Raw genomic sequence first — 26,584 nt, forward strand, 5'->3', positions numbered from 1 at the left:
AGAGGATTGGAGTAGAAGAATATTAAAATCTTAAATTACATAAGAGCTTGGACTACTATATAGTTTTGGTTTCCTTATATCAGGAAAGATATTGCCACAGAGGGAATGCAATGAAGGTTCACCGGACTTGTTTCCAGGATGGCGGAACTCTCCATTGAAAAGGTTTGATCTCATGGCTTGACAGTAATGTTGATCAGGGAATATACTTGTATTTGAGTACAGTTCTATTACTGTTAATGGCCCACAGCACCTAACAGATGCCCAGTCTTGAGTTACTAGACCTGTTTCAAAGCCTATCAGATTTAGCACCATGATAATGTCACACAATATGATGGAGAGTATTCTCAACCCACCGACTTCCACAGCTACCTGGATTACACCTCTTCCCACTCTACCTCCTGCAAAAATGCTATCCCGTATTCCCAATTCCTCCGCCTCCGCCGTATCTGCTCCCAGAAGGACCAGTTCCACCACAGATCACACCAGATAGCTGCTCCTTTCAAGATCGTAATTTCCCCACCCACATGGTTGAAGATGCCCTCCAACGCATCTCATCCACATCCCGCACCTCCACCCTCAAACCCAACCCTCCAACCACAATAAAGACAGAACCCCCCAGTCCTCACCTTCCAGCACACCAACCTCCGCATAAACCGCATCATCTGCTGACATTTCTGCCACCTACAAACAGACCCCCACCTTCAGGGATATATTTCCCTCCCCACCCCTATCCGCTTTCCGCAAAGACCGTTACCTCCGTGACTACCTTGTCAGGTCCATGTCCCCCCTCCAACAACCCACCCTCCCCTCCTGACACCTTCACCTGCCACCGCAGAAATTGCAAAACCTGCACCCACACCTCCCTCCAAGGCCCAAAGGAGCCTTCCACAGCCATCAAAGTTTCACCTGCACATCCACCAATGTCATTTATTGTATCCTTTGCTCCTGATGCGGTCTCCTCTACATTGGGGAAACTGGATGCCTTCTGCAGAATATTTCTGGGACACCCGCACCAATCAACCCCACCACCCCGTGGCTGAACATTTCAACTCCCCCTCCCACTCTGAGGACATGCAGGCCCTGGGCCTCCTTCTTCATCACCACTCCCTCACCATACGCAATGCCTGGAGAAAGAAAGCCTCATGTTTTGCCTCAGAACACTTCAACCCCAGGGCATCAATGTGGACTTTGTCAGTTTTGTCATTTCTCTTCCCTCCCCCAACCTTGCCCCAGTTCCAACCTTCAAACTCAGCACCATCGTCATGACCTGTCCTACCTGCCTATCTTCTTTTCCACCGATCCATTCCACCCTCCTCTCCGACCTATCACCTTTACCTCACCTCCATCCACCTAATGCACTCTTAGCTACCTTCTCCCCAGCCCCACCCACCTCCCATTTATCTCTCCACCCCAGAGGCTCCCAGTCTCATTCCTGATGAAGGGCTCCTGCCCGAAACGTCGATTTTTCTGCTCCTCGGATGCTGCCTGACCAGCTGTGCTTATGCAGCACCACTCTAATCTTGACTCTGATCTCCAGCTTTTGCAGTCCACACTTTCGCCTAGATGCATCTGCAGCCAAAGACTGGTAAGGATGAGGTTAAGTATATTTTACCCTCTTGTTGGTTCCCTCACTATCTGCCACTCACTATCCTGTGGGCGGCACGGTGGCACAGTGGTTAGCACTGCTGCCTCACAGCGCCAGAGACCCGGGTTCAATTCCCGCCTCAGTTTACACATTCTCCCTGTGTCTGCGTGGGTTTCCTCCGGGTGCTCCGGTTTCCTCCCACAGTCCAAAGATGTGCAGGTCAGGTGAATTGGCCATGCTAAATTGCCCGTAGTGTTAGGTGAAGGGGTAAGTGTAGGGGTATGGGTGGGTTACGCTTCGGCGGGTCGGTGTCGACTTGTTGGGCCGAAGGGCCTGCTTCCACACTGTAAGTAATCTAATCTAATCTAAAAAATCCTGACGCGGAAATATACGGCCATTCCTTCAGTGTCCCTCGGTGAAAATCCTCGAAAAATTCTAGAATTCTCTCTTTAAAGTCATTGTGAGTCAGTCTACAGTAATGTATACTGCAGCGATTCAAGAAGGCAGCTCACCACCACTTTTTCAAGGGAAACTAGGGATGTATGATAAATGCTTGCCAGCTAATGACACCTATGTCCCACAAGTAAATAAAAAAAGGAAAAAGTGTCCAATGGCAGTCCGTAATTCAAATATATATATTAGAGGATATATATATAAGACTGGAGAACTCATCTAAAACAACAGTTCAACCTCAACTTGAGTACTGCATTGAGTTTAGAGCCCCACACTTTGGAATGGATATGAAGGCATTTGCCAGGGTGTAGAACTGATTCATAAAAATGATTTCAGGAATGAGGAATTAGGTCATGGAAAAAGCTGAAGAAGCTGTGAATATTTTCCCCAGAGAAAAAAAATGATTGAGAGGAGACGTGACAGAGGTATCTCCGAAGTCGGCCAGACTGATAGAGAAAAGGTGCTCCCATTTGTGATGGGATGAATAATCTGAGGGCACACATTTCAGGAAATTGACAGAAGAAGCAATGCAACATAGGGAAACATTCACTCATACAGCAAGTGATTACGATCGGAAATACACTGCTTTGGAATGTGTTGGAGGCAGGTTCAATTGAGTTTGTCAACAGGGAACTGTCTGAAATGAAAGAATGTACGGAACTATGGGGAGTAGGCAGGGAAGTGGCAGAAGGTTTTCATTCAGTGTCAGAATTTCTTCCGTCAGAGCTGGAATCATCCTCTGATGTGCATAAATTAAAAGATCATTTTAGCTTAAGTGCTTGTGTTTAGAAGCGAAAAATAAGTGTAGCCTACCAATGAGGTCAAAAATGCTAACAAACTCATTGTTCAGTTTATGATTTTATTGCCAACGCATTATAATTTAAAACAAATGCATTACATTTAATAAGTTACTTCTAACTGTTGTTCTTTGTTGCTTTAAATTTAAGACAGAACAAGAACGCGACACTAATATGAGACACAAAGTGTATCAACCACTGAGAGAATTAGTAAATAATTGCTTCAGTGTGACAATTCTGATGATGACCTGTTTTACAGATTGCAGCACTAATGCACAGTTTTGAATGAAGATACAATTTACCAATTAAACATAATTGTATTTATGAAACAATACTGCACTACCATTACAATCAAGCATATAGCTAACAGCAAATTCTCTATATAAGTCCAACCCCCGACTCTTAAGATTCATATGCCTGCATCAAGTTACTACATTTGACATTAAGTGAATAAGACCGATGTTAGAACTAGATTCCACTCACATGACCAAATATATACTGGCCAAGAATCGGCCTATTCAATAACATGAAGACCCACAGAAATGCATCTAGAGTAGCCATCACCCTCAAATCAAAGGGCAGCCATCAGGAACAACACCTAGCTGTGACCAAATTCTTTGTCCATAAAGTTTGTTATTCAGAGTAGAGAGCAGAAGATTAAGGGAAGATAAGCTTGCATTCAAAAGACATTGGGTAAACACTCCCTCGGGTCTGTCATAGATTCAAGTCAACAAATGTATGTGAAAATTTCAGTCTGTAGTGCATCAAAGAGTTAGCACTCATCAACATAAGATTATCACTGCACTTTTTCCTGTCAATATTTTGTGATTATTTATGGTTATATGTCTTTACTTAAATATGCACACAACAGAAACATTTCAAATACCTCGCTGCCCAGTCACATTCGTCACTCACCTGGGGGTAAATCAGGGTCAGTTGAGGTCACTTGTTGGATGCGACGAGTTTTAGCTAATGATTTTATACTCTCTGTAGTGCTGCGGTTGGTTGAACTGGAGCCACAGCTCTCATGATCATCCTGCAAAACAACAAATCTAGATAAGCCACACTAAGGGAACATAGTTAACAACTGAAATGTTTACACAGAGTTATAGGTGCATTACACAACTATTAAACTGAACTTGATTAAAAGTTTCTGTCTTCAGTAAGTACAAGGTGGTCATTTCTATTGAATTTTTTTTTATCTGGCTGCTTAAGCCAACTTGTAACTACATGAAGGGCTGTTCACATCTATATCACAATGCATATGTCTAAATGTTTTATAAACATCTGGAATCACTGCAATTCAATAATCATCTAATTAAAATGAAAATGTGCTGCTTCAATGAACCACAATTATTCATATTTGAAAATTCAGATCATGGCACATGGCCATATAAATTATGACTGTCCCCAAGACAGACACAAGATAGTGAAATAACACCTTCATGATGTAACTCAGAACAGTTAAACTCCACAATAACAATCCCAAGATCCCGTCAAGATCAATTTGTACAGTAACTAATCATCCAGATTATGAACATTTTATACTTATATAGCACCATGATTACAAAAATGTCCCAGTGACAAAAACAAAAATAATTAAACGATTTCAAGCCCGAGTTTAAGAAGTGGAACCCAGCTGGATTTTAGTTATGTTAATGTTGCATTTTATTGGATACAATCTCCATATTGTCTGACTACAAAGTACTAAATTGAATAACATATGACACAAATTGTCAATTTAAATGTATAATTTAACAATACAGCAATGTGCATTTTTACAGCTGAATAACTCAAGAACTGTTAAAGTTATGGCACCCATTAAATTTAAGAATTAATCCAGGACACAAACAGTCTCCCCAAGATTTCATCTTTGGTTCACTCTTCTTACTTATTTGCATGGACAACACCCAGCTCCAAACACCCATCAACTCTCACAGTTATGCAATTGATTACTTTACATTCAGAATCAATGGTGTTTCCTCCAGTTGAACACGGAAAAGACGGTACCAACAGTCTGTAGTACTGCCTCTACAAACTCTGTACTTGCACCTCCAATACCATCTCCAACTTCAGCCAGTGTTCACAATCTTAGTAGCCTCTGACTACAATACAGTCTGTAACCTTACATGATCTCCCATCACAGTTTGCTGAATTCCATCACAATGAACAGTTCATTTGCTTATGAAACAGCATGCATGCCTTTGTTGTTCCTAAATTCCATCATACCAGTATTCTTATGTCTCCAAATTCTCATCCTTGTCATCAAATCGCTTTGAGCAATGTCCCTTTTCATTGAGGTATCTTCCTTCAGCTCTATAACATCTGCCTTTAACAAATGCATCATTGTTCCAACTCTGGCAAGAGTTAAACTCTGAAATTCTTTGCTTAAATTTCAGTCTTCCCCTTCTCTCTTTCTCCAAGGCTCTCCTTAAAACACACCTCTTTGACCACATTTCGAGAAACACTTCCACACAGGCAATAATTTGACTTAGTTTCAACTTTTGGTTAATTCTGCACCTGGGCAAATTCATGGGGTAAACTGCTACATAAAAGAGGTGTTACGTAAACACAGCACCATCGAATTCTAAAAGCACAGGATGTAGTCATTCGGCCCACTGTTTGACTCTGCTGGTCCTCTGAAGGACTGATGCACCTAGTGCCACTTACCAGCAGCCCTACAAATTATTCCTCTGCAGAAACTGACCTGATTCCCTTTAGAAAGCCTTGATTGAACGTATCTCCATCACACTCCCAGACAGTGCATTCCAGATCTTCGCTGCTTTCGTTTAAAGTTTTCCTGATACCACCATTGCTTCTTTACATTCAATCTATAGGTCTCAAGACTTTTACTAATGGAAACAGTTTCTTGTCTATTCCAGCCAGACCCCTCATGATTTTAAATAGCCCTATCAAATCTCCTCTCAAACTTCTCTTCATCAGAAATTATTGGCTTAACTTCTCCAAATCTCCACGTAACTGAAATTTCTCTTTCCGAGAACAACTCTCATGACTTTTTCGTTCACCCTTTCCAGTATCCTTCCTGATGTATGATGTCCAGCACTGAACTCGAGGTGAGGTTAAGCCATCGTTTAACCTAGCTTTCTAGCTTTTTCATTCTGATAATTTAGATAAATGTGAGATACTGCATTTTGGAAAGGCAAATCAGGACAGGGCTCATACACTTAATGGTAAGCTCCTGGGGAGCGCTGCCAAACAAAGAGACCTTGGTGTACAGGTTCATAGCTCCTTAAAAGTGGAGTCGCAGGTAGATAGGATATTGAAGGCAGCGTTTGGTATGCTTGCCTTTGTTGGTCAGTGCATTGAGTATAGGAGTTGGGAGGTTACGTTGCACCTGTACAGAATATTGGTTTGGCCACTTTTGGAGCCTTGTGTGCAATTCTGGTCTCCCTTCTATAAGAAGGATATGGTGAAACTTTTCTGAACCCTTTCAAGGATGTTGCCAGGGTTATAGGAAGAGGCTGAATAAGCTGGGCTATTTTCCCTGGAGCATCAGAGGCTAAGAGGTGACCCTATGGAGGTTTATAAGATCATGAAGAGCATCGATAAGGTAAATAGGCAAGGTCTTTTGCCTGGGGTGAAAGAGTCCAAAACTAGAGAACATAGATTTAAGGTGAGATGGGCAAGATATAAAAGGGACCTAAGGGGCAACATTTTCATACAGATGGTGGTGTATGTATGGAATGAGCTGTCAGAGGAAGTGGTACAATTACAACATTTAAAAGGTCTTTGGATGGGTATATGAATAGGAATATGGATATGGGCCAAATGCTGGCAAATGGGAGTAGATTTATGTATCAGGTCAGCATGGACAAGCTACACCAAAAGGTCTGTTTCCATGCTGTATATCTCTATGAATATATGCCCCAATTGACAATCCAGGATACCACATGCTTTAAAAACCACATTTTCAACTTGCCCTGCTGCCTTTAATGATTCATGCAAGAATGTATCCATATCCCTCTGTTTCAATGCCTCATTTTATTTTTTATCATATTTTGACATGTTTCCTACCAGAATGAATCAGGTCTCAGAATTAAATTTAATGTGCCACTAGTCCCTTCATTCCAATAATCTCAGAACCTTTTCCTTACATGCTTTTGAAGTTTTCCATTATTCATTTCATGGTTTGCATGCTTTCCAAGTCTCATACCATCTACAAATTTTGAAATTGTGCCCTGCACACCAAGGCCTAGATCATGAATCAAAATCAGGAAGAACAAGGCTGCTAACACCAATTCCTGGGGAACTCCATTATAAACATTCCTCCAATCTGAAAACCTATTATTCTTCACTACTCTTTACTTCTTATCATTGAGACAATTTTATGTTCATGTTTCTAAAGTCTCATTTATCCCATGAGGTCTAAATTAGCTCATAAATCTTTGAAGTTTCTCTTCATCAAATATCTTTCAAAGGGCCTTGTAAATCAATGGAAGTATCCTCCTCAACCCTCTCCATTACCTCAAAAAACTCTAGTTAAACGAGTGCAAACTGGCTTACTTTAATCAACCATATCAAACTGGGTGACTTAATTTTGTCCACAACTATTGTTTCAAAACTTCTCTCCACCACCAAGGTTAAATTGATTAAACTTACAGGGGAAAGTGAGGACTGCAGATGCTGGAGATCAGAGTCAAGATTAGAGTGCGCTGGAAAAGCACGGCAGGTCAGACAGCATCCGGGGAGGAGGAAAATTGACGTTTCGGACAAAAATCCTTCATCAGGAATGTCCGAAATGTCGATTTTCCTGCTCCTCAGATGCTGCCTGACCTGCTGTGCTTTTCCAGCACTACTCTAATTTTGATTAAACCTATGTTTATTCCTTCTTTTCAACAAGGGCGTAAGTCAAAGGTGGTTTGAAAAATTATAGCCTGCGTAATGTAAGTTTTTGCCTTTATCCATCAATAAGGTCACTGCAATACCCATAAAAACAGACATAATGATTTCAGATCACATAGGAAAAATTAAGCAACATTCACCTGGAATTCACTTTCCAGTTAAGTATAACAGTACAATTATTAAAACATTTTTGGCTCAAAGATCACCAGTTATGCTTCCTAATATACACTGTATTGGAGTGAGTTACAAACTTGAATATAAATCGGTGGTTCAAACGGTACTCTTGAACAACTTGATGCACAACTAACATTACTGAAATACATCAACAAAATTAGCAGCAACACCAAAACTAGATGCTACAGTGACTTGTACTTCCTTGATTAAAAAAAATGCTGAAGAATAGAATGCACACACTCTTCAAACTTGATTGCATCATTTCCAAATAAACGCAAAACTTAAACTAGAATTCATGATCCTTTCTCATGAAGGTCTTTATAAATATTTAATATATTTAAACCTCCTGTTTCCAATCCAAAATGTTCCTCAATACTCTGTAAATAATTCTAGGTTTTAGCCTGATTAACAATACCAATGGAAATGCATTTGTCTGCCATGTCATCGAGACCTTTATAACATAAATAAATTAACCAATCTTTCACATGGAATATAAATACAAAGCCTTTATTACCAAAAATGGCAGCAGTTTCTGACTAAAGCACCTTTAGAACTTGGTAAACTGTAACCATATTCAATAAAACATCAGAAATGCTATCCATGCTCAAATTAGTCAACAAGTTTTCTCACCAAACAATCTACAAAAGCTCAAGCTCAGTTATGTCCTCTCTATCAGGGTTAATTGAGGTTGCCCCATGAAGCAAGAGACTGTCAGACTCTTAGAATAGCAAGCACATCCCAAAATAAACAAACAGATAGTGAGTGACTGCTCATCTTCAGAGTCTGTGTCAGCTTGTTGAAGCAATACTATGGACATCAAACTGCATTAACTGAATGCAACAGTTACATCAATTAGGAACAAAACATAATCTATCAGTGAATGGCTCCAAACAAGGAAAAGCTAAATAAACCATGTTAAATCAATTCTCTACAGATTATATCTGTGTTTAAAATACAAGACAATGAAAGGCAGTGAAAGAACTACAACTACGCATCATTAACATGCAATTCCACACCTCCCTTCTAAACCTAACAGCCCCTGATGCAAAGTGAACATGCTATAGATCATCGGGAGATTATAAAGTAATTAAATAAACTATTTTCTGTGGTTTTTGTGTCACGCAACTCGCAAGATTGAAATGAAAAAAAAATTTTACTAACAATAATGGGAAGACATAATAAACTATTGTTTTTAGTTGCACAATAGCTACCACAATGTCTACAATGGAAGATAAGATGACCTCATTCGGTTTGGTCCAAATAAAACCACAATTTTACACACACTTGACATCTGATATTATTGAGTAGGCAAAAGTGGGGACTACAGATGCTGGAGATCAGAGTCAAGATTAGAGTGGTGCTGGAAAAGCAAGCAGGTCAGGCAAAATCTATCTCAGCCTTAAAGCCCTCTCTGGTAAATGATTCCACAGATTCCTTATTCTGAGAAGAAATCCCTCATTCCTGTTTTAGATGTGAAGCCCCTAATTCTCAGATTATGTTCTCTGATTCTAGATTCTCCCATGGGGAAACGACCCTGTCAAGTTCCCCAAGAATTCTAAGCATGTTCTGACGAACATTTACTGGACTCGAAGCGTTAACTCTTTTTTTTAACATAGAACAGTAATGCTGTGCTTTTCCAGCACCACTTTAATCTTGAATCCGATATTATTGCCCTTTCCAGCCATGACACGATACTTGCATTAGTTGTGAGCCTCAACTTTTCTTGCCACAAACAGCTGCTTTTCTTCCTGTACGTTGTGACTGGGCTCAAGGAATCAAACAGATGAGACCAGCAGTGCTCGGAAGATGCATAAAGAATTTAAGATATGCCACACTGAGCAAATCCTACATGGTAAATGGCAAAGATGGTAACAACCCACACCTGTGGTTTACTTTTATACTCAATACTTAAGTGGACCCACAGTTTTGGAGGATTTAAAGGTCAACCTTGATGTCATCATCCATGTAATGTGAAGGGGCTAACAACTGACTCAACAAGTAGCCTTTCAATAACTAAATGTTCAATGATTAAAAAAAGATAGACAGATAGGCACAAGATACAAACAAAGGAGATTAAGTCTTCCCAGCAGAGACAGTATTCTCATGGATTTGCCCTGAAGAAGATTAGGCATCACGTGAATTGAAATGTACTTTCCAGTTTCAGTCCAAAGCACTACTGTAAGGTTGCATCTGAGAAAAGGTATGATGTGTAATATTTGTGCAGTAACAGAGTGCAAGGGAAAGAAAGGTGGAGTAATGAGAATCAAAGATTGTGACAGTTCTTTAATTATGATCTGAGATTTATGATCCAGAAGCCTGAATTCATAAGCCAAGTTCAAGTCTCAGGATGGCACATTGAGAATCTGAAACCAAAATAAATTGCGAGAAGACTATAAGTGACCATGAAGTTGTCAGATTGTTGTGTGAACCCCACTAATTCATTGAAGGCTTTGAGAAAAGAAACCTGCTATCATTGGCCAATCTAGGCTTTCTGCAACTTCAGTCACATATAAGTTTACATAGAATAAAAAGAACAGAAGCAAGCCCTTTGGCTTAACCCATCCATACCAGTATTTATGCTCCACTCACTTTATCCCATCTTTTCTTATTAAGCCTCAGTTCCCTTAGCCTCTCCTTGTAAGATCTTCGTTCCATACCAGGCAACATCCTCGTAAATCTCTTCTGAACCCTTTCCAAAGCTTCCACATCTTTCCTATAAGGTGGTGATCAGAATTAACAGGAATGCAGAGTACTGGGCTAATGGTAAAATTCTTGGCAGTGTAGATGAATAGAGAGATCTCAATGTCCCAAATTGCAACCCAGATTGGTCGGGTTGTTGAGAAGGCACATGGTGCATTGGCATTTATTGATAAGGGGATTGATTTTCGGAGCCACAAGGTCATGCTTCAGCTGTACAAGACACTGGTAAGGCTGCACCTGGAGTACTGCATGCAGCTCTGGTCACCGCATTATAGAAAGGATGTGGAAGCTTTGGAAAGGGTTCAGAGGAGATTTACTAGGACGTTGCCTGGTATGGAACGAAGATCTTACAAGGAGAAGCTAAGGGAACTGAGGCTGTTTCTGTTAGAGAGAAGAAGGTCGAGAGGTAACTTAATTGAGACATATAAGATAATCAGAGGGTTAGATCGGGTGGACAGTGAGAGTCTTTTTCCTCAGATGGTGAAGGCTAACATGAGGGGACATATATTTAAATTGAGGGATGATAGACTTAGAACAGATATGAGGGGTAGTTTCTTTACTCAGAGTGGTAGGGGCGTGGAACGGCCTGCCTGCAACAGTAGTAGACTCGCCAACATTAAGGGTATTTAAATGGGCATTGGACATACATATGGATAATAATGCAACAGTGTAGGTGAGATAAACATCAGATTAATTTCACAGGTCGGCAACATCAAAGGCCAAAGGACCTGTACTGCGCTGTGACATTCTATGTTCCCTTTATGTAATTGAAAAACCTAGTTTTCAGGCTAAAATTTGAAATTTGTATTCCATTGAGAAACAGGCATAATTGAAGTAAAACACTAAGTTGACCAAATTTTGGCAAAAATTATATGTGTTTCTTTATAAATTCACATCCATTGAGAGTCGAAATCCAGCTTTTACTTTCTGATCTTTATTTATTTCACTGATGACCATAATCACTGGGTAACTACATGTCATTTCTCCCTGATTACAAGCCAAACAAGTTCAATTTTTGTTCCAGTGACAACCATTTATTAATCATATGACCCTCTTGTTTAAAATAGTAAAATATAATTTTTGTTAGATATAATACTTGGCCTATGAAAACAGGTAGATTTCTTTGTTTACATTTACTTCAATTTATAATAACAAAGTCAATTAATACTTAAAGAAACATTATTTATATTTCACAAGCTTACATGGTCCATAGCCATAAATTTGGAGCCCATTATCATAAAGTGAATTACCTGGAGAGAGACAGTGGCATCGTGATACTGGACTAACCTGAACTAGCAGACAAGATCAGTGATCTGCGGACAGGGGTCCTTTATGCCACCAGAGTAACGTATGGAATTTAACACTCAAATAAAATCAAAATATTGCAGATGCTGGAAGTCTGGAATAAAAACAGTTAATTCTGCAGAAACTCAGGCAGTCTGACATCTGTGGAGAGAGAAACAGAAATAATATCTAATTCAATATGACCCAGCTTCAGAATTGAAGGGGTGTGGAAAATTGATGTTTTGTAATGTTGTTGACAAACAGAGGTGGACTCTTAAACCCATACATTTTTTTCACTGAATTCAAATGCCATCACCAGGTACCCAGGTCCTCAAAAGAGAATTCCCACCTCACCACAGTTGACAGATATGTCGAACATTTTTTCCTGCACTCGTTCTGGAAGGGAGGGGAAGAGAGGAGGGCACAGCTAGAAGATATCTATTGGGTTCACTTTTGACCCCACCAGTCTCTGCATTAAAAAAAAATCACCCTCCACCATTTCTGCCACCTCCAGCAGGATACCACCACCAAATACATCTTCCTCTCTCCATCAGCAGTTAACAGGGAATGTTCCTTCCATGATGCCAGAGTTCACTTCCCAAAAATTCCTGACAGTTGCTCATTAACTCATCTCTGCCACAACCACTAACCCATCCCCCATCCCCCCCACCACACCCCCATTTCGGTTGCATCATACTATATTCGTTTGCTATAAATTCTGTGATTTTATCATCCTGCCCCACCAGATGAAGGAGCAGTGCTCCGAATAAACCTGTTGGACTATAATCTGGTGTTGTGTGACTTGTAACTTTGATAAGAGGAAAAGGAGACAATAAATGGAGTACAGAGAGATTGGAATGCCAAAGGATGTAACTAGTTTATCATAGAGTCACAGAGATGTACAGCATGGAAACAGACCCTTCAGTCCAACCCGTCCATGCTGACAAGATATCCCAACCCAATCTAGTCCCACCTGCCAGCACCCGCCACATATCCCTCCAAACCCTTCCTATTCATATACCCATCCAGATGCCTTTTAAATGTTGCAATTGTACCAGCCTCCACCACATCCTCTGGTAGCTCATTCCATGCAGGTACCACCCTCTGCGTGAAAAAGTTGCCCCTTAGGTCTCTTTTATATCATTCCCCTCTCACCCTAAACCTATGCCCTCTAGTTCTGGACTCCCCCACCCCAGGGAAAAGACTTTGCCTATTTATCCTATCCATGCCCCTCATAATTTTGTAAACCTCTATAGGGTCATCCCTCAGCCTCCGATGCTTCAGCCTTTCCCTATAGCTCAGATCCTCCAACCCTGGCAACATCCTTGTAAATCTTTTCTGAACCCTTTCAAGTTTCATAACATCTTTCCGATAGGAAGGAGACCAGAATTGCATGCAACATTCCATCAGTGGCCTAACCAATGTCCTGTACAGCCGTAACATGACCCCCCAACTCCTGTACTCAATACTCTGACCAATAAAGGATAGTATACCAAACGCCTTCTTCATTATCCTATCTACCTGCGACTCCACTTTCAAGGAGCTATGAACCTGCACTCCAAGGTCCCTTTGTTCAGCAACACTCCCTAGGACCTTACCATTAAGTGTATAAGTCCTGCTAAGATTTGCTTTCCCAAAATGCAGCACCTCACATTTATCTGAATTAAACTCCAGCTGCATTTTTCAGCACATTGGCCCATCTGGTCCAGATCCTGTTGTAATCTGAGGTAACCCTCTTCGCTGTCCACTACACCTCCAATTTGTGTGTCATCTGCAAATTTATTAACTGTACCTCTTATGCTCACATCCAAATCATTTATGTAAATGACAAAAAGTAGAGGGCCCAGCACCGGCCCTTGTGGCACTCCACTGGTCACAGGACTCCAGTCTGAAAAACAACTCTCCACCACCACCCTCTGTCTTCTACTTTTGAGCCAGTTCTGTATCCAAATAGCTAGTTCTCCATGTATTCCATGAGATCTAACGTTGCTAATCAGTCTCCAATGGGGAACCTTGTCGAACGCCTTACTGAAGTCCATATAGATCACATCTACTGCTCTGCCCGCATCAATCTTCTTTGTTACTTCTTCAAAAAACTCAATCAAGTTTGTGAGACATGATTTCCCACGCACAAAGCCATGTTGACGATCCCGAATCAGTCCTTGCCTTTCCAAATACTTGTACATCCTGTACCTCAGGATTCCCTCCAGCAACTTGCCCACCACCGAGGTCAGGCTCACTGGTCTATAGTTCCCTGGCTTGTCCTTACCACCCTTCTGAAACAGTGGCTCCACGTTTGCCAACCTCCAGTCTTCCGGCACTTCACCTGTGACTATCGATGATACAAATATCTCAGTAAGAGGCCCAGCAATCACTTGTCTAGCTTCCCACAGAGTTCTTGGGTACACCTGATCAGGTCTTGGGGATTTATCCACCTTTAACAGTTTCAAGACATCCAGCACTTCCTCCTCTGTAATCTGGACATTTTGCAAGATGTCACCATCTATTTCCCCACAGTCTATATCTTCCATATCCTTTTCCACAGTAAATACTGATGCAAAATATTCATTTAGTATCTCCCCCATTTTCTGTGGCTCCACACAAAGGCCACCCTGCTCATCTTTGAGGGGCCCTATTCTCTCCCTAGTTACCCTTTTGTCCTTAATATATTTGTAAAAACCCTTTGGATTCTCCTTATTCCTATTTGCCAAAGCTATCTCATGTCCCCATTTTGCCCTCCTGATTACCCTCTTAAGTATACTCCTACTTTCTTTATACTCTTCTAAGGATTCACTCGATCTATCCTGCCTGTACCTGACATATGCTTCCTTCTTTTTCTTAATCAAACCCTCAATTTCTTTCATCATCCAGCATTCCCTATACCTACCAGCCTTCCCTTTCACCCTGACAGGAATATACTTTCTCTGGATTCTTGTTATCTCATTTCTGATGGCTTCCCATTTTCCAGCCATCCCTTTACCTGCGAACATCTGCCTCTAATCAGCTTTTGAAAGTTCTTGCCTAATACCGTCAAAATTGGCCTTTCTCCAATTTAGAACTTTTAGATCTGGTCTATCCTTTTCCATCACTATTTTAAAACAAATAGAATTATTGTCGCTGGCCCCAAAGCGTTCCCCCACTGACACCTCAGTCACCTGCCCTGCCTTATTTCCCAAGAGTAGGTCAAGTTTTGCACCTTCTCTAGTAGGTACATCCACATACTGAATCAGGAAATTGTCTTGAACACACTTAAGAAATTCCTCTCCATCTAAACCTTTAACACTATGGCAGTCCCAGTCGATGTTTGGAAAGTTAAAATCCCCTACCATAACCACCATATTATTCTTACAGATAGCTGAGATCTCCTTACAAGTTTGTTTCTCAATTTCCCTCTGACTATTGGGGGGTCTATAATACAATCCCAATAAGGTGATCATCCCTTTCTTATTTCTCAGTTCCACCCAAATAACTTCCCTCGATGTATTTCCAGGAATATCCTCCCTTAGCACAGCTGTAATGCTATCCCTTATCAAAAATGCGACTCCCCCTCCTCTCTTGCCTCCCTTTCTATCCTTCCTGTAGCATTTGAATCCTGGAACATTCAGCTGCCAGCCCCGCCCATCCCTGAGCCATGTTTCCATAATTGCTATGATATCCCAGTCCCATGTTCCTAACCATACCCTGAGTTCATCTGTCTTCCCTGTTAGGCCCCTTGCATTGAAATAAATGCAGTTTAATTTATTAGTCCTACCTTGTCCCTGCCTGCCTTGACTGTTTGACTCACATCTGTTCTCAGCTGTATCCATCTCAGATCGATCTCTTTCCTCACTATCTCCCTGGGTCCCATCCCTCCACCTTACTAGTTTAAATCCTCCCAAGCAGTTCTAGCAAATTTCCCTGCTATTAGTCCCCTTCCAATTTAGGTGCAATCCATCCTTCTTGTATAGGTCACTTCTACCCCAAAAGAGATTCCAATGATCCAAAAATGTGAATCCTTCTCCCATACACCAGCTCCTCAGCCATGCATTCATCTGCTCTATCCTACTATTCCCCACCATCATTAGCTCGTAGCACTGGGAGTAATCCAGATATTACTACCCTTGAGGACCTCCTTTTTAAATTTCTACCTAACTCTCTAATCTCCCTTCAGAGTCTCAACCTTTTCCCTTCCAATGTCGTTGGTTCCAATGTGGACAATGACCTCCTGCTGGCCCCTCTCCCCCGTGAGAACATTCTGCACCCTCTCTGAGACATCCCTGATCCTGGCACCAGGGAAATAACACACCATTCTGCTTTTTCTCTGCTGGCCACAGAAACATCTGTCTGTACCTCTGACTACAGAACCCCCTAACACAATTGATCTCTTGGAAGCTGACGTAACCCTCATTGCATTAGAGCCAGTCTCAATACCAGAAACTTGACTGTTTGTGCTACGTTCCCCTGAGAATCTATCACCCCCTACATTTTCCAAAACAGCATACCTGTTTGAAATCGGTAAATCCACAAAAGACTCCTGCCCTAGGTGCCTACCTCTCTCACCCTTCCTGGAGTTAACCCATCTATGTGACTATATCTGAGACTTTCCCCCCTTTCTGTAACTGCCATCCATCACATACTGTTGCTGTTGCAAATTCCTCATCGCTTCTATTTGTCTCTCCAACCGATCCACTTGATCTGATAAGATTCGCATCCAACAGCATTTATGGCAGATATAATCTGCAGTAACCCTTAAACTCTCTTTAAACTCCCACATCTGACAAGAAGTACACATCACCGTAAAGGCCATTTTTGCTCCTTCACAATCTACAGACCCAGAAAATAACACTGTCTTATTCCTCTACAAACACTGTCACTGGTTAAATTAATAGCTATGGCTTATATATTAAGTTTAGTCAAGAGACTTATCTCCAAAAACATATAATCAAGAAAGAATCCATTGTACCCACTACTGCAGCCTTTCTCTTGGACAGACTTAAAACAACAATTAACTTATTTGATTCTGTGATGTGAACTTCGCCCAACAGTTCCTCCAAGATTAGTTGTGAATTTCACTGTTTGTTAATTTTCCCAGATGCACTCCAATGTCCAGCGATACACAAATTCAAACAGCAAAGGCGGTAACTGTGCAGGTTTTCTCTCTCTCTCTCCTGCACTCTCCTCATCATGTGTTTCCTTTGTCTGCTCTTCTCCCTTTTAAACTGCTGTAGTTTTGACTTTTTTTTTCCAAAGTTCCCAAACAATGCAACTGCATATAAAACAGTAATTACTGCTCCTGGAATTCGAGAAAATCACCTCCAACACCTAAAATACCTCAAAAAAAAAGGAGCAGCTCTTACAGCCAGAATTTTTTCCAGTCCTCCATTATGGATTACCCAGAATCATGATCTTTGCAAAGTAGTTTACAACCAAAATATAATTCCTACTTGGGCTCAAAACATACAGTTTGGATAAATGTATTAAAGCAACAAATATTTATATATTTATTACACTTTTAACATAATAAAATGACTCAAAGTATTTTACAGGCATGTTATGGGCTGCAGCAGTTCAAGAAGGAAGCTCACCACCACCTTCCAAAAAGCACTTAAGACAGGGAAAATAAATGCTGGCCAGGCAGAGATGTTCACACCCCACAAGTGAATGAACTAAAACAAAATGACACTGAGTCACGGAAGGGGAAATTGGGTCAGATGACCAAAAGGTTTTTCAAGACATTGTGTTAAAGAAGTGAATTAGTAGAAGAAAAGAGAGAATAAAAACAGAGTAATACATGGAGGAAATTCCATAGCTAGGAACCTAGCTTGTTGATGCCATTGCTTCCAACAGTGGAGCAATTAAAACTGGGGCTTGATTAAAAAAGGAGCGCAGAGATCTGATGATGGTTTAGGGAGGGGTGGAGAAGCTAAAAGGGGACAAGATAATGCAGAGAAGACCACTGCGTGTGCTGCTTGGCTGAAAAAGAGTGCTTTGGAGTTGGGTGAAACAGGAGTTTGGCGAGACAGGGAGTAGGTGAATACAAAAGACTGAGTGTGGTGCTCAGTCTCAGATCAGGCAGTTCAGAAAGTGACACAGTCCCAGCAGAAACTGCCAATTGATAACTGATAACTTCAGAGTATTATATTTTTAAAAAATATTTTAGCTTAAGCAAAGATAAGGAATTTCAATTATAACAGAAATGTTTGAAATGAGGGAAGGCCCCAAGCTTAATTAAATTCACTTAAAGGGAGTAACTGGCTTAATCTAGAGAGAAGTCATGACAGGAGACCTCAGAGCTGTTGTATGTTTCTTTTGTGCAATGTAGGAAATAAGGAAAGCTTCCAGTTTCCATGAAAATGAGCAGTGAGGCTAAAATGATAGGGGATTCAATGGTCAGGGGGGAAAAAGGCAGGCACTTCTGTGGCCACAGACATGAAGCCAGGATAGTACATTACCTCCATAGTGCCAGGGGTGTCAGCTATGGGGAGAATGAACAGCCAGTAGTTGAGGTATACATAGATACCAACAACATAGGTAAACAAAGGAATGAGGACTGAATGTTGAATGTAGCAAGTTAGAAGACAAGTGAAAATGCAGGACTTCAAATGTCACATTCTCAGAATACTTTCACTGCCATGTGCTGGCAAGAGAAGGAATAAGAGGACAAATCGGATGAGTGCATGGCTGTTACCAGGGAGGGGGTTTAGACTCTTGATGCATTGAGACAGTTTCTGTGGAAGGTGGAACCTATGCAAGCCTGATGGTTTTAAACTGCTATGGTAGGGAGATGGGAACTAACGCTTTGGTTTAGATAGGTTCAAATCAGATCTGGAAACGGGAGGCAGAAAATTAGTTAGTGATATATTCAGCGATTCAAAAACAAAAGAAGATTAAAAATCATCCAGCAAAAGAAATTGACGGGACTGAGCTGTTCACACTTCAGTGTATGTATTCTTACAAATAAGGAAGACAGATACATGGCAGCAAACGTTATTGCTGTAACTGAAACCTGATTAAACGAGGGATAAAACTGGCAACTCAATAACCTGGAAACAGAGTTTCAGGTAGGATAGAGTGGGTGGCAAAAAAAAAGAGATGGGGGATTTAGCAGTATTGGTTAAAGAATCAATTAGGACCCTCTTGTGATGCAGTGGTAGTGTTTCTACCCCTGAATTGGGAGGCCCAGGTTCAAGTCCCACCTGCTCTAGAGGTGTGTAATAACATCTCTGACCGGACTGATTAGAAAAATCGGTACAACTGTGAGAACTGATGATATGCTAAACAGGTTAACAAATGAGTTTACGAGTAAAAAGAAAAGGGGCAGTCACACCTTTAGGAGTATACTACAGACCCCCCCCCCCCCCCCCCCCAAGCAGTGAGAGGGAAATAGAACACATATGTAGAAAACTGTCTGCCTGTAGGAATAAGAACAATTATAGTCCAAGACTTTAACTATTCCTACACCAACTGGGTTTTAAACAACGTAAGAAGCATTGAGGATGAAAAATTCATGTATTGTGTCCAGGAATTTTCTTTCAAACAATACGTGACAAGCCTAATGAGAGGAGATGCAATTCTGGATTTAGTTTTGGGAAATGAAGATGGGCAGGTGGGTGAAGTGATAGTTGGCGATCGTAACGGGATAGTGACCACAACCTGATTAGATTTACCATTATTATGGAAAAGGACAGAGATATAATAGGAGGAAAATTTTTCAACTGGGAAGTGATTCAGTTGAGGTGGAGTGAACAGGACGGCTAAAGGGGAAATCAGTGGTAAACCAGTGAGAGGCACTGAAAAGTGAGTTCCTTAGGGCACAAAGAAGACATATCCACTCCAAAAATGAGAATGGTACTGCCAAATCTAGACCCCCATGGTTATCTCAGAAAATACAGGGAAAGATTAAGTGTAAAAAGAAAGCTGATCATAGTCACTAAAAACTTAAATTGCAAATAGCCCAAGTATAGAAAGTACAGCTATCAAGTAAAAGAAGAAATAAGGAAATAAAAGAGAAGGCATGAAAAAATATTAACAAGCAAAATAAAGGAAAACCCAAAAATATTTTTACCAGTTTTTAAAGAACAAAAGGATAGTTAAGGAAAAAGTGGGATGTATCAGAGAGGAGAAAGTGGGTGAATATGCAGAGGATATGGGAAGAACTTTAAACAAATTTTTTGTCTCAGTTTTCACAAAGAAAAGGGATGATGTGGGTATAGTGTGAAGGATTGGATTAAAATATTATAACCAGAGAGTAATTGTTAGAGGAATTGAAATCCTTGAAAGGTATAAGACACCAGGGCTGGATGAATTGTTCTCTCGGATGTTGAAGGAAATCAGGGAGGAAATAGCAGATGCTCTGAGGATTATTTTCCAAACTTCACTAGATATAGGTGAGATGCCAGAGGACTAGAGGAATGCAAGTGTGGTTCCGTTGTTTAAAAAGGGGACCTGATTGAGGTCTACAAAATAATGAGAGGTATAGACAGGGTGGATAGCAAGAAGCTTTTTCCCCAGAGTGGGAGACTCAGTTACTAGGGGGTCACGAGTTCAAGTGAGAGGGGAAAAGTTTTAGAGAAATATGCATGGAAAGTTCTTTACGCAGAGGATCGTGAGTACCTGGAAGCCGTTGTAAGCAGAGGTGGTAGAGGCGGGCACGACAGCGTCATTTAAGATGTATCTAGGTAGATATATGAATGGACAGGGAGCAGAGAAATACAGATCCTTAGAAAATAGGCGACAAGTTTAAATAGAGGATGTGGATCAGCACAGGTTTGGAGGGCCAAAGGACCTGTTCCTATGCTGTAAGGAAACGCCAAACAATCATGGGCCAGTTAGTCTTACTTCGGTGGTGGGCAAATGGTTAGCAGCAATCCTGAGAGATCAAATAAACAGTCACTTAGAGAGGCATGAACTAGTCAGGGATAGTCAGTATCACAGTGCTAAGGCAAGGTCATGCCTTACGAATTTGATTGAATTCTTTACAGAAATGACATGGAGGATCGATGAGAGTAGTGCAGTGGATGTTGTTCACATGGATTTTAGTAGGACATTTGACAAGGTTCCACATGGCAGATTGGTTAACAAAGTAAAAAACCATGGGATACAGGGTAATGTGTCAATGGATCCAAAGTTGGCTTAGTAACAGGAGATAAAGGGTAATCATCAACAGCTGCCCTTGCAAACAGAAAGTTGTTTCAGCTGATGTTCTGCAGGGTTTGGTGTTGGAAACTCCGCTGTTGTTTTATACATTAACAATTTGGACTTGAACATGGGGGGCACAAATGGGAAATCTGCAAATGACACAAAACTTAGCCATTCAGTGGACAGTGTAGAGAATAGTTGTAAATTCCAAAATGATGTAGAAGGATTAGTGGAGTGGGCAGGAAATTGGCAGATGGATCCACCTCTTAAGCGTGAGGTAATGCATTTATGGGGATCAAACAGTAAAAGTGAATACACAATAAACAGAATTATAATGAGTGGGGTAGATGAAGTGAGAGATCTTGGAGTGCAAGTGCACAGGTCGCTAAAGTGCAGGTAGATAAAGTTGTAAAGAAAGCATATGGAATGCTCTCCTTCATTAGCAGAGTTATAGAATACAAAAGTAAGGAAATAATGAGGAAAGAAACACAGAAATTAATGGAAAAGTTCAGCGGGTCTGGCAGCATCTGTGAAGAGAAATCAGAGTGAACATTTCTGGTCTGGTAACCCTTCCTCAGAACGGTGAGGCAACAACTGGAGTACTCTGTGCAGTTCTGGGCACCACTTTAAGGGATGGATGTGAATGCTCAGCAGGGAGTGCAGAGAATATTTACTAGAATGTTGCCAGGGCTGCAGAATTGTAACTACGAAGAGAGACTGAAAAGGTTAGGGTTGTTGTTCTAGGATCAGAGAGGGGGGGGGTCGACACGATTGAGGTATACAAAATTGTGAGGAATAAAGATAATCGAGTAGACCTATTTCCCTTAGCAGAGATTTCAAAAACCACAGTTCATAGATTCAAGCTAAGTGGCAGCAAGATCAGAGATGACATAAGGAAAAACAAAGTTTTTTTTAAATAGAGGGTGCTGATTATCTGAAATTTGCTGCCCAAGTTGATGGTAGACGGTGAGATCCTAAACTCTTTCAAAAAGTACCTGAATCTGCCCCTTCAATGCTGTAAGCTACAGGGCTATGGGCTGGGTGCAGGAAGATAGGATTAGATAAGGAATCTGGCTGTCTATGGATCAGCATGGATAGGATGGGCTGAATTGCTCCCTTCTGTGCTGTACCATTTCTATGGACCTCCTGGCCAATATTTATCCTGCAGCCAATAATTGGAGAAGAAACTAAATATCTGATCATTATCACATTGTTGTCGTTGGTGCTATTTGCATATTAGAAGGTTAATGACCAAGATTACTACAAAATACTGACCACACTTCAAAGTACTTCCTCAGTTTAATTCAATAACAAAGAGTTATACGTTATATAAAGCATTTTGGAACAGCCTGTGATTATGAAAGGTATTCTATATGTAAATTTTCTTCTTACTCTCCAAGGAGCCATTAACCTACACATTCTGCAGCAATATGAAGAGATTCAACTTCACCACAAAATGAATTATGCAAAAATACTCAGCTATGAAGTTTTCAATCACAATTTGGCGACCTGTACAAGACCACCAAGAAGAAAAATTTTGAAACACTGTGATTTCACACCATTTACATTTGAACTGCAGTCAAGTGAAACCAAATAGTACAATGTTCCAAGTCAACTAGGCTTTGAGAACTTTTTTTTTAACTATTTAGTGCTCAGGAAGAACAAAATAGAAGTCAGGATGAGAAAAAGACATTCAATTATCTACCCACATTCTTGTGTGGTTAAATTCGCCCAGCATCCAACTATATTTTGAAAAATTATGACTGACTCACTGAAATTTCCACATATCCTACCATGAGTTCTCTTCCATTGTTTGTATTTATTAATTTTCTCAATATTCTAAAGCTTTATAAGAATTTTCTCCAAAGGATTTAAGCTGTAAGGAGGGATTGGGAAGATTAGGACTGCTCTCTTTGGAACAGACGAAGTTAAGACATTAAGGGAGTACTGAGGAACAAAAGGACCTGGATATAAGAGTCCGTAGATCCCTGAAGGTGTCAGTACAGTAGGCAGCATGGTGAAGATGGGATATGGGACGCTGACCAGGGTATAGAATAAAGAAGAATGGGTGTCTTGTCACAACTTTATAAAACACTGGTTCAATGACAGATTGAACACTGTGTAGTTCTGGTTGCCAGATTATCAGAAGGACATGATTGCACTGGAGAGAGTGCAGAGGAGATTCACCCAGCTGTTTTCTGGGATGAAACTTTTCAGTTACGAGGAGAGACTGGATAGGCTGCGTTTGCTTTCCTTGCACCAGAGGAGGCTGACGGAGGGTTCTGGGCGAGGTATACAAAATTATGAGAGACATAGATGTGTGGATTGTGAGAATCTCAACTCTGTGGTAAATACACCGAAAGCCAGAAAACATAAATTTAGAGCAAGGAGAAGCAGTTTAGAGGACATCTAAGAAAATCTTTTTTCACCCAAAATGTGGTAGAAATATGGAACGTGCTGCCTGAGAGGATGATGGAGGCAGGTACTCTCAAAGCATTTAAGCAGAATCTAGATGAGTTCTTAAAATGGCAGGGCATAGTAGGTTAGGGGCCAAGTACAGGTAAATAAGCTTGGTGTCGTTTGGTGTTCGTTGGTCAGTCTCGGCATGGTGGACCAGAAGGCCACTATTTTTACACTGCATGATTCTATTATCTAATGACCATGTTAAAATTGATGGGTCTTGACAGAACAGGTGCAGAAAAATTATTCCCTCCTGCAATTTATCGATAGCCAGAAGTCATAGAAACAAAATCATTAGGAAAAGATCTCGAGAGGGAATCAATTAAATGACATAGCACCACTGTGACTGTTCTAGCTCTTTGAAAGAGTTCTCCATGTAGAATTTCTCATCCCACTCTTTGTGCATTCCCATCAAATACCAAGTATTTATTCATTTCTCTTCTGAAAGCTGTTTTCAAATCTGCTTTCCCATGCTTTAAGCCAGCACATTCCAAATCATAACTTGCTGAGTAAGTTTTATTTCCTGGTTTTGACTCTGGTTCTGTCACTGATCATCTCAAATATGCCCCTCTGCTTACTGTCCCACTTGCTGGTGGAAACATTTAGTTATTCTATGAAAAACACTTATGATTTTCAACCATCCCCCCTTAACTTTCTGTCTACTCATGTGAAGGCAATGGCTTAGTGGTATTGTCACTAGACAATTAGCCAGAAACCCCCATAATGGTCTGGGGACCCCAGTTTGAATCCCATCATGGCAGATGGTAGAATGTAGACTCAAATAAAAATATGGAATTAGTAGTCTAATGATGACCTTAAAACCACATCAATTGTCAGGAAAAATCCATCTGGTTCACTGATGCCCGACAGGGAAGGAAGTCTGCCATCCTTACCTGGTCTGGCCTGCAGGTGACTCCAGACCTACAGCAACGTGATTGACTCTACTTTCAGTTCTGACAAAGGATCACTGGACTCGAAACATTAACTCTGTTTTTCTCTGCAATCTGCTTTTGTTTGTTTCAGTTATCCAGCATCTGCAGTTCTTATTTTTTATTTTGAGGATCCTGTATGCCTTATTAAATGGCACCTTCAAAGGCCTTGTGCATGTATACCCTGGATTTCTCTTCCTGCACCCACTTGAAGGCTGTATCATGTACATTATTCATATTTCCTCTCCCAATTCTTCCTATGAGAATGAATCACTTTACAATTCTATGTGCTGTTTCATTCAGTTCATCAGTCTGTCATTCGTTACTGTCCTCGTCACTGTTTAGTACATTTATATGGCCCATATCATCTGCAAATCTCGAAATTATGCCCTGTGTACTCAAGCCCAGCAACTAATATATCTGAAAAAGAGATGCACCCAACACTCACCCCTGGAGACACTACTTCGTACTTCAGTCTTGTCTGAAAAACAACCTTCAACGTTACTCTCTACCTTCTGTGCCATAGTCAATTTGGTATCCATGCAGCCATTGCCCCTTTATCCATGGATATCGATCTTGATAATAAATCAAATGCCATTTAAAAGTCCATATACACATCATCAAACCCAACCTCGTCCAACTTCACCATTTGTCAAAAGAGCTCTCAATTCACCTTTAACAAATTACTTTTATTTACTCAGCTTGAATGCTTTCACTTAATACTTTTAATCAGAAGAGCAATTATTATCAGAATTTATTATCACAAAAACTTACAAATTAGGAAGGAGGTACTGCAGAACCTCAACAAGTTCACGGTATACCAAACTTCACTTTTTTTTCCTCAACGCTTAAATAACATACTATAGTATAGCTTGTATTTTCCTCCCTAGATAGCTTACAGTGTAGATCTCGCAGCATAGTTTTAGTCTGCCAACTCGACTAAGAAAATATACCACACTCAAAGTGGGGCCAATGGCATAAATCAGTGCGAAAGGTCCTCAACAACAATAACTATAATGATATTAATAATTCTTCATTTTCCATTAAAGCCATTAATTTAAATAATAATATATGAACAGTAATACCTTTTGAGTTGCAAATCCAAAATAAAATTAGATCCAGCAATCAAATCAATACTCAGAATGACTTGGGTCATATTACCTTGTCATTATAACAGAATTTGAGAAAGAAATAAAGCAAAGAAAATTTATGCTGATTGAAAGCCTTCTCAAAAATAACAAAAACTTGTGGTATAAATGCAATTCTTTGGGTCAAAAAGTTCTGAATTAAACAAAAAGGAAGAGCATCCCTCAAATGTAATTGCAGAACAAGCTGGAGATTTTAGTAAACAAAAATAGTTTATTTTTATTAACTTTGTTTCTAATCTCAATTGGCTCAGTTTCTTTTTGCCAGCCTTCAACTACGTATGAACGAACACACACACACAAACCAATTTTACATCCAGAAGCTAATGTTCAGAACAAAAAGCTGTATCTAGTTATCACTAAATAAATGGTGAGAAAAGCAATGGAGACAGAAATCCTGAACCTATCTAATCCCACCACTAAGCTTTTTCATAAAGATTCAATTCACCACAATACTGAACAATGTAAAAAGTCACTTCAAATCTCAGCTGGCTTGTATTTTAAATTAGTCCAACAGGTAGAATTTTGTGTTTTTTCAACAATAATACAACATTCCGAAGTATTCTTGCATAACTAAGTAATGTTACATTTTGAGCACAAGCTCAGTCTTAAAACTGTGTCCTCAATGCTGTCAAGTTTATTATAAAATTGTACCAACAAATCAAAATTGTAAAAATTTTTATTTTACAATATAAAATACTACGCATTGGAAAAAAGGAACATAGAATGCATCCAAGTGAACAGTCAGATTCAATACCAACCAGTCCAAATCACCTTCAACGATTTTCAAATGGTGTCATATTCTCCCCAAGGATACACCCTTCTGGGAAGGGCTCCAATCCAGTATGCTCTGGATCCAGCTAGCCCCACAGCAAATCCTTTGCTAAGAGTCTGCTTTCCGAGGGCACTGCATCTCCTTACTGTGTGATCTTCTCCTTCACATATACCATATTTTCTGAGCCCTATAGTTACTTTATTTGACTTATTTTTGGTCAGAACTACAACTATTACCTCAATTTGTCCACAGAAATGAAAGGAATTAAAGATTGGGGTGACATGCAGTTGAGTGAAACAGAG

At 40.4% G+C, this 26,584-nt stretch overlaps 1 protein-coding gene across 4 annotated transcripts in view; it reads right to left on the bottom strand.

Moving 5' to 3' along the window:
- Nucleotides 1–26,584, bottom strand: part of vps13b (vacuolar protein sorting 13 homolog B) — a 977,967-nt gene that overhangs the window by 902,310 nt on the left and 49,073 nt on the right. For all 4 annotated transcript variants that reach the window (XR_015757055.1, XM_043687669.2, XM_043687667.2 and 1 more), the window contains exon 4: nt 3,751–3,871. Coding sequence is in view for 3 of the 4 variants with exons in the window: in XM_043687669.2 (XP_043543604.2) it covers nt 3,751–3,871 (121 nt within the window). In the remaining variant the exon portion in view is untranslated. The remainder of the gene's footprint in view (nt 1–3,750; nt 3,872–26,584) is intronic.

This window comes from Chiloscyllium plagiosum, unplaced genomic scaffold (genome assembly GCF_037043375.1).
Source record: "Chiloscyllium plagiosum isolate Xiang-an unplaced genomic scaffold, Cpla_swu_hap1 HiC_scaffold_4, whole genome shotgun sequence".
NCBI lineage: Eukaryota > Metazoa > Chordata > Chondrichthyes > Orectolobiformes > Hemiscylliidae > Chiloscyllium > Chiloscyllium plagiosum.